This window comes from Manis javanica, chromosome 11 (assembly GCF_040802235.1).
Source record: "Manis javanica isolate MJ-LG chromosome 11, MJ_LKY, whole genome shotgun sequence".
Taxonomy (NCBI): Eukaryota; Metazoa; Chordata; class Mammalia; order Pholidota; family Manidae; genus Manis; species Manis javanica.
Window position 1 is genome coordinate 3,526,012 of NC_133166.1, and position 9,605 is coordinate 3,535,616.

The 9,605-nt window shown below is 36.7% G+C and overlaps 1 protein-coding gene across 1 annotated transcript; it reads left to right on the top strand.

The window, feature by feature from the left end:
- Positions 1-8,669: 8,669 nt before the first annotated feature.
- On the top strand, positions 8,670-9,605 carry LOC140844161 (olfactory receptor 5W2-like). Its single transcript, XM_073215646.1, has one exon. The coding sequence runs from the start codon at positions 8,673-8,675 to the stop codon at positions 9,603-9,605; it is 933 nt and encodes a 310-aa protein (XP_073071747.1). The 5' UTR covers positions 8,670-8,672.

Genomic DNA, 9,605 nt, shown 5'->3' on the forward strand with positions numbered 1-9,605 from the left:
GCAGTTGTATTAAACAGACACACACATAGCATAATTGTTGTTTTTATAAAATATTGGATGACACAAGAGGAACGAGTTGTCTCAACTACAATAAAATGACCATTTGTTCTCAAGTCCCATCACCATAATGTCATTGTTCCCCATATGGTGCGGTGTTATATGCATCTAAACTTAGATATGCTACTCCTTCTTTGCAGAAAACTCTCCTGACATCTGTAGTTCTTCCAAATTTTTGTTGGTTCATCTTTTCCTTCAAACATTAGTTAACTACAGCAAAATTTGTCGTATGTTTAATAAATGACCTGAGCATTTAGGTGTTTTGTATCCCAAGGCACACCAGCAGTTTCTACACTAAAGACAACTATAGCCTAGTATAATTAACCAACATTGACTAAGCACTCAAATAATTCATAATAAGTCTCAAAATTGTGATAAAAATGGGGACTCTACATCCAAAGCAGCATGTCCAAATTTAATGAAAATAAAGGCTTCTTTGAATGGAGATATTAAGTGTCAGACCTAAAAAGATGCAAGTTGAAAGTGGAAAACATAGTGCAGAGGATCTGACAATTGGAGACGTCCTAAATTGGGCAAATCCATGAGATTTTAGAAGTACAGAAGGCATTCATGGATGCCACAACATGGATGAACCTTGAGGGTCTTATGCTACGTGAAATAGACAGAGAAAGACAATTATTATATGAACGACCTCACATAGAAAAGGCATCTAAAAAAGTCAAACTGAAAGGAACAGACAGTAGAATGGTAGTTGCCAGAGAATGCGGAGGGGGAGAAATGGGGAGTGTAACTCTGGAGGGTGGGGGGGAATCTTTCTCCCAGGCAGGGACAAATTACCTTTGAAACTGAAATTAGTCAAAGGGAGAAATAAAGTGGAAGAGACACATTTATTGGTCACAAGCAGTTGTCCACTTCTGCTCACCTTTGTGCCTCACCTCCTGGCTGCCAGGATGGACCCCAACCACACCTCTCCAGTCCAGACATGCCTGGCTCCCCCTTGAAATCACCTATTGATACAGAAATGGACTTCTCTCCACCCCTTGGAAACATCTATTGATGTGGAGATGCACTAAGGCCAGGAGAGAGATTCTGGAAATATTGCAATTTTACTCGCGGGGAGGTTTGGTCAAATGTTGCAAATGTCTTCTATAAGATGAATAAGATCTGGGGATCAAATGTACATCATAGTGACTCTAGTTAACAATACTATACTATATATTGAAAATTGCTAAGAGAGTATATAGAGAATATTAGCAACACAATGAAAAAGTGATAATTCTGTGAGGCAATCGATTTGCTTCTTAACCTTATCTTGATAATGATTTCACAAATTATTAATATATCACAGTATATGTGTGTATCTTGAACATACCCAATCTTATCTGTCAATTTTGTCTCAAGAAAGCTGCGGGGGAAAAAAGAAAAGAAGTCCAAATAGTTAGATTATAAAGAGCAATGGAAAGGGTGTTGGTAAAACACAACGTGGTGCTCTCATTTTCATCAACTCCTCTGTCAATGCTCTAGGAAAACTTCCTTCCCTTCTTGACCTTTCTGAGTCCCAGTTAAATGTCCTTTTCTGTAATTCACAATGAACCATCCCCTTTAAGCACCATTTTACTATCAGGCTGTTTATTAAGTCACTGCTTCTAATATGAGATTGGGAGTATTCTTTGTCAAGGATTTAGCATTCTTTCCCTGTTGTACAAAACACCCCATGCTGTTTTGGACACAAAATGGGAAAACAAACAAATAAATAATAAATTAAAAACACCAGATGACCTTTCTGGGTGCTCATTAAAAGTTCTTAACATAATTGTATGTGTATAAGGTGTGTGGCTTGAACGTATGTACCTTGTCAACTCCGGTACTATTGTGTTGACAAAAATTTGAGTTGCTTTCAGTTTTATACTATTGTAAATAAGGCGATTTTGAATATCTTTGTGCATGTGTTTGGGTGTACATACTAACTCATTTCACCATGGCATAAACTTAAGAATAGAATTTGTAGGTCTTAATTACCCATTGGAATTGTACCAGTGAAAAGCCACTGAATATTTCAGATTTTCTAGCTACCATTTTCAACATTTTCAAAAGTCTTTGTGTGGAAACATTTGAGAATGGAAGGAAAGCCCAAGAAACTTCTCTGTCTTTCAAAGGGAACATTTATGGGACACCATTCTCTGTCACTAGGTATCATGCTGGAAAAAAACTATGTAAGGGTTATAAACATACTTTTCTCAAGTAACACATACATTTTTGAAATTGTTACTTCTGAGCAAAAGCGTGGATAGAAACTGTGTTCAGAATATCCAACAAAAATAGAGTGTCAGTGAATTGCCTTCAGAGTTAGAGGATGTCCACCTGTAATCTGATTAACCCATCTCCATCCCTTATGAGACCCATATTTTACAGCATCTAAAGTCTGATTTCACCTATATATTGGCTGTTTTATTAGATCTAGTGGGAGTGGGCTAAAGAATAGGAAATTTAAAGACCAATAAATAAAATTCCAAAATAGAGTTAAATGATTCATTTAATTGTGGGCTTCCTCCCCCTGAATTTGAAACCAGGTAGATTGTACAAGCTGCAGAAGGGAAAATACTTATAAAAATCACCCTTTCTCATAGCCTTCTATTCAAAATCAGAGTTTCATAGACACTTAATAGAAGTAGATATCCAACTTTATTGGTATTCAAGTAAATAAAATAAGTACTTAAATGTAGTATTATGACTCAGAAAGATTAATATGAAAATAATGAAATATCAAGTATTGGCGAGGGCGTGGCTTCCATACACTGAGAGTAGAATAAGAACTGGCACTTTCCCTTATACAACTGTATGTTTGTGTTTACTAAGGCTGTACATAAATTGTCTTATAACCTAAATACTCTTTCCCTAGATTTCTACTGAAGTGTAATAAGTGAATGTGTCCACTCAAAGACAGGTGCAAAAATAATTACCATTGCATTATTTGTAATAATATAAAACTGTAATCAACTCAAATTGTTATCAACACAATATTACAGGTATTAAAAAGTTTTCCTTAAAGCACTAAACATTGTACCTTTTAGGGTTTGGAGGCCATCAGCTCTTACTTGCAAACACTTAGGATCGCCCATGTATCACAAGAGCAACCATCAGCCACCTATAAATAAAAGGTATGTCCCATGTCCAGTAAAACGTCGTGTGCCATGGTTTATTGACCCTTGCTCCAGATTAGGTTAATCATGGTCAGTTTAGGAAACTCAAAACAATGAGGATGAATGAACTACCTCCACAAACTACACCGTGGAAAAATGTCACAAACCTAATGTTGAGTAAAATGAGCAAGGCAAAAAGGTGTAAAAAGTGTATGATTTCACTACTCTGTACTTACACATGAACCTATCATACTGGACATCAATTAGAGATCGGTGTGGGAATGATTTCTGAGATGCTAATAATTGTTCTATTTTTGGCCTGGTTCAGGTGAAGGGAATCTTTTCATTTAAGAACAATTACCTGCAGTATGTATTTTTAAAAATAAAAGTGTTCTGTATGTTTATTAGACTCTAAAAGATTTTCAAAAGCAAAGTATATTCACTATCAGATTGTAAACAAATACAGTATTTTCTTTTTCAAATCTAGCAGTCATTTAAGCACAATAGGTGTTCATAATATATTTGCAAAATTAATGTAAAGCACATATTTCATAGGATATCTCAGTACACAACCATTTAGTAAAAGAGCTGACTTCCTTGCAGAGCAAAATCTGTGTACACAGAGGCATCTGTAGTCTTTCCTCCATCCTCAAGGAAATAATGTACTTCGGTACCTGGTGTCATACCAGGAACCCCGTCATTACACTCAGTGTTTCAGACAACTACTTTCCAAAGAATGTGATTTCAGTTAGACAGCTGCCTGCACAGTATTGTTTAGTGTCACCAAGGGTACCCAGAAACCCCTAGATATAGGTGCATTTTGCCCACTCACTTGGAGGCAATGTATAAAATTTCTCCTAAAGCCATTTTCAATTATTTATGACTCCATTATTCATGAAAATAGAAATCCGCTGGGAGGTAAATTAGGTCATCCAGCTTGTAATAACGTGACTCCACAAGCCCGGGTCTAAATCATGGGGCGGGTGAGGGGAGTAGACTGAAGGGAAGTTAGCCTGTGTGGTCTTGAGACCTGGAACTGTTTAAGAAGCTCCAGTGAGGTGCTGATTGAGCAAATGTAACCCAAGGGGTCTTCACATCCCTGATGGCAGGGAAGCACCTGAGGGAAACACTAGTTTGAAAGGAATGGAAGGAAAGACCCAGGACAGCTGCACGCCCTCCCAAAGCATCCCGGAGAATCAGGCAATGGAAGTAAACATCACATATAACACAAATGCATCAGTTTCTTGAGTGTAATTGGTGGACAATTATTAGCAGTGAGTTAGATGTTTGGGGCTTTGACCCAGCAATATTTCCCGCAGGAATGCATTTGGTATCTTAGCACTGGGATCATTGCACAAGGAACAGCAATGGAATATAAAATAACATCAAAAACTGTCACTAGTAAGCCCTTTTCCCACATTAAAAAATGTACTAATTTTACAGATTTTATCCTGATGAACTCTCTAGCTCTCTAGAAAGCAAGGAATAAAAATAACAATTTTAAAAAACTGAAAAACACGCAAGGAGATGATCTATCTTGCTGCTACCTTCCTGGTGAGGTTTCTGAATAAACAGGGAACAATCCAGACTACTTAAGAGCATGAACTACTGCATGCCTCACACACCTTGTCTTCTGTCCTCAGGTTTGTAGTAGTGGCTTACTGGCAATTAAATTAACTGCATTCTGACAGAAAAAGTAGGTTATGTGCATGACTAGTAAAATTACCTTAAAATACCTATCAACAGTAGACATTCATTGAACCCATAGGCATCTCTGCTCTGAAGTACCACCTTGATTTGCATATTGCAAAATGTCACATTTATTGCATAAATGGAATCCTACATATATACTCTCTCATATAGTCATCATAATTACTTTGAGTTTCATGAATGTTTTCTTAGTTTATGCTCTTCACGATCAATATACAGTAATTGTGCATCCATTCATCTATTGATGGACATTTGCAGTGTTTCCATTTGGACCATTACAAACAAAATTGCTATAAACATTCCTGCACAAGCCATTGTATGGAAATATGATTTAATTTCTTTGGGGTAAATATCCAGGAATGAAATGGTCAGACCATAGTGCAGGTCTGTCTTTATGTTTCCAAGAACCTCCAAATTGTTTTAAAAGTGATTATAGCATTTTACCTGCACAACAGCAGGACATGGAGTTCAGGTCCACAACCTCTTCCCTAATAATGGTATGATCAGCCACTGAATGATCGGAACATGAAAAGCACACATAAAGAAAGGAGACACTGCTATTATTAAGAATGTAGTAAAAACAAGCAAAATTAGTTCTAACCCGGAAAAGAAGCCCAATCACACATGATACCGAGATGGTACATTGCAGTTCAGGGACTAGGGAACATTCCGTCACTCATTGGGTAGGATTTGTGGAGGGTATGAATGAAAAGCTTCCAGTATTTATCAATTTACAAAAACTAGTATGGATCTCAGCAAACTTAAATTATATTAAGAAAAAGGGTAAAACTCTGCTTTTTTAGAAATGTCAACATCCATGAAAAATGTTTAAATGTTTTACCCTTGCACATAGGAACTATATTAGGTGAAATAAACCCAAATCCATTATAACACTATTCTAAGTACATCAACTTCCATTTTAAATAGACAGAAATACTTAACAATAAGTATTTAGAAAGCAATTACCTTTTCAAATCCTTTTACTGGGAGTTTAGAGAAAACAAAATAGAAACATTGTTCTCATTTCTAAAATCTTAAGTTTAGTAGAGAGATTCTTACATGGATAAAATAAACATAATTCAATAAAAAGGGTACTTCATGTAGAGAGCATATGATTGAATCACAAAGTCAGTGAAATGCTTAGCAAGTGTTATTATGGCATATCAATTCTATTTTAATAGAAGAAAAAATGTCATCAAAGGGTAGTAATATTCCTAAATGAGACATAAAGTAGAATGTTTCTAATGCAGAAGAAACAAAGCAAAGAACTTAAAAGAGTTAGAAATGGTTAAGGAGAGGTCCATGTGCCCTGGAAAATGATATACATTAAAGAAAACCAAAGCATATCATAAAAATAATAATTTGCAGCTTTCTTCCTACTATAGATCAACTTGGTGACAGTAATGAGCATTAAAACCAGCCTTTGCTAAAGTCGTTTCTGAGTTCACAGGGGAATACACAGAACACGAAATAGAATTAATGACACATTTGCATAACACCAAAGCCTTCAGGCTCCAGCTTCAGAGATTTAAGTCCCAAATGTACCTGGTAAAATAAAAGCCATCTGCTCATTGTTCAGCTACCAAAGACCTGCTCATCTCAGGTAGGTTCCTGAGTTTCCTAACATAAAGAATAAAGGGGAGAATAAACTTAACTTTTTCGGAACAAAAGAGAGATCTGTAAATAAAGCATTTTATGCCTGCTTACTCAATTAAATAAACTCTACAATTTAATGGCCAAAATGATATTTCCATTTCAGAACTGGAAGAATCTGAACTTATGAAAAGTACTATTAAAATTATGAATTACGTGCCTCATATCGAATTTACCGAGTATCATAATTCCTCCAGGTGGTAAAGATACCTCGAGACAAGTGCTGGGCATAGAAGCCACAGGGCATAAATCTGCAAAGAAGTAAAAAGCTAACCTTTGCAAACAATATGGCTTCTCTCTCACTTACCAACTTTACATTTCCCTGTATGGCCCCGGAAGATGACTGGTTAGCCAGAGACGGGTAAGATTCCTCAAGGGAGGAACAACCTAAGACAGGCACAGTCGCAGGGGGGCCATCAGGTGAGAATTTGGGGATCAACAGTGGTGAGGCTCAGAACCTCACCCCCCCTGCTTTGAGAGAAATCTTCTGCATCCGTGGATGTCTTGCTGCCCTTGTCTAGCCTGGATTAATACTTTGTCCATAGGCACACAACTGATCATCTGATCATCTACATTTGCCTTCTTACAGCACTAAACTATGTTTTCTACCTTTATCTTGCATCTACCTACCACTTCAGCATTTTGTTAAAAATAAAAATAATAATAATAATAGGAGAAATGTGGGATCAACATATAAATCAAGTACAAAAATCAAACGAATATTCATATTTGACCTGATTGTTTATAGGTCATATTGCATGATCAAAACCGAAAGTTTCTGTGATGAATGCCCTTGTACTGTTCACCATGTAAGAATTTATTCACTATGTAAGAATTCGTTCACCATGTAAGAACTTGTTCGTTATGCTTCAGAAGATTGGAGACTGACGAGAATTAGGCTTGAGATGGATTAATGATTGTACATTGAGCATTGACCCCCCTATACTGAATTTTATTGTTGTTAACAACCATTTGATCAATAAATATGAGAGATGCCCTCTCAAAAAAAAAAAAAAAAAAAAATTATGAATTAAAAAATATCTTTTTAATTACTGTGTTTTGATGTTGGTCCACAGGAAAGCCTTTTATCACTAGGCAAATATATCAGGAATTTAAGTTTTTTTGTTTGTTTTATTTAAAAATAATGTAGGTACCACATTACAAATAAACTGTACAAACTCATTTTCATGTGAACCATGTGCCACATTAACTTAGTTCCTAATAAACATATCCACGCACCACCTTCCATTTCTCAATTATCAATACAGACATATACACACGCAGATACATGACACACACATAAATACATGTATGCACAAGGAAGAAAAGCCTGTGTATCTCAGAAGCATTCACTGCCTCATTTCCATTTTTAAACTTTAAAACTCCATCTAAAAGTCAAAGAAATGTATGTGTCAAATTGTCTTTTTTTGTCTTCTTTGTAGCACTTTCTTTTGACTGATCAAGAGATTCCTGCTTTAACACCAGACCACTCCACAATTAGGAAATGAGTAATGGGGTGAATAATAACTTTCTAGAGAAAAGTTAATAATGCTTATTTCATGTATCACCAAATACTAAAGAACACACAGGCCAAGACAGTAAGATAACTTTCTTATAATTATTAGTGTGTGACATGCTCATTTTTTCTGAAACTCATACAAAAATATTTTAAACTAATCAGGTTTTGGAGAAACAATGAAATTTTAATCATTTTTATATCCATGGAATGTTTCAAGCATGGAAAATGCTTATTCCTGACAGCCTGGATTCTGTGGCAGTGGTGTCTCCTCGGTATTATTTTGAAGATATAATGAGATATCACTCCATCCAAATATCCTCCTGGATACAAGGAAGGTAATGCTCAGAAAAATTAAAGAGGTTATAGAAAGTCACACACCTCATGACTGACATCTAGATGTACATTAAAGTTTCTCAACTGCCTATCCCAGTATTTTTTTATTAATGTCATACAGATAGCAATGCCTCTTTAAGAGTGACTGTTGACTGAGTAATTTTCTGAGTTTAAAAGACAATTACGGAAAGCAATTGTGTTCTGCCTTACAGACAATTTTAAGACTGTCAAAAGCATATAACATGCAGCTGTCATTTTCCTGATCATTTTCTCAAATGTGCTGAAGAGAACAGAGAAGCATGGATAGAGGTAACTGTTCCTCCGTGACTGAATTTATTTTCTTGGGAATTACCAATAACCCTGGGATGAAGGTGACTGTTTTTACCATATTTCTATTGATTTACCTCACTAATTTAATAACAAATCTTGGAATGATCATTATAATTAGAATGGATTCTCAGCTGCACACGCCGATGTACTTTTTCCTCAGTCACCTCTCCTTCTGTGACCTCTGCTATTCCACAGCAATAGGTCCCAAGATGCTGGTGGACATATTTGCCAAAAACAAATCAATTCCCATCATTGGTTGTGCTCTACAATTTCTGATTGTCTGTATGTTTGCAGATTCTGAGTGTCTGCTGCTGGCGGTGATGGCCTTTGATAGATACAAGGCCATTAGCAACCCCTTGCTCTATACGGTCAACATGTCGAGCAGAGTGTGCTCCCTGCTCACTGCTGCAGCTTACGTGGTGGGGATGGCGGATGCTCTGATACACACGACACTAACATTCCGCTTATGTTTCTGTGGGTCAAATGAGATTAACCATTTCTTCTGTGACTTACCTCCCCTTTACCTCCTTTCCTGCTCAGATACACACGTCAATGAGTTGGCATTATTTACCTTTTTTGGCTTCATTGAACTGAGCTCCATTTCAGGAGTTCTTGTCTCTTACGCTTACATAATCCTATCCGTCCTGAAGATCCACTCTGCTGAGGGGAGGCTCAAAGCTTTCTCCACCTGCACCTCCCACTTAACTGCTGTTGCAATTTTCCAGGGAACTATGCTGTTCATGTATTTCAGACCAAGCTCTGCCTACTCCCTAGATCAAGACAAAATGACCTCACTGTTTTACACCCTTGTGATTCCCATGCTTAACCCTCTGATTTACAGCCTGCGGAACAAGGATGTGAAGGAGGCCTTGGAAAAACTGAAAACTAAAAGGTGGTTTTAA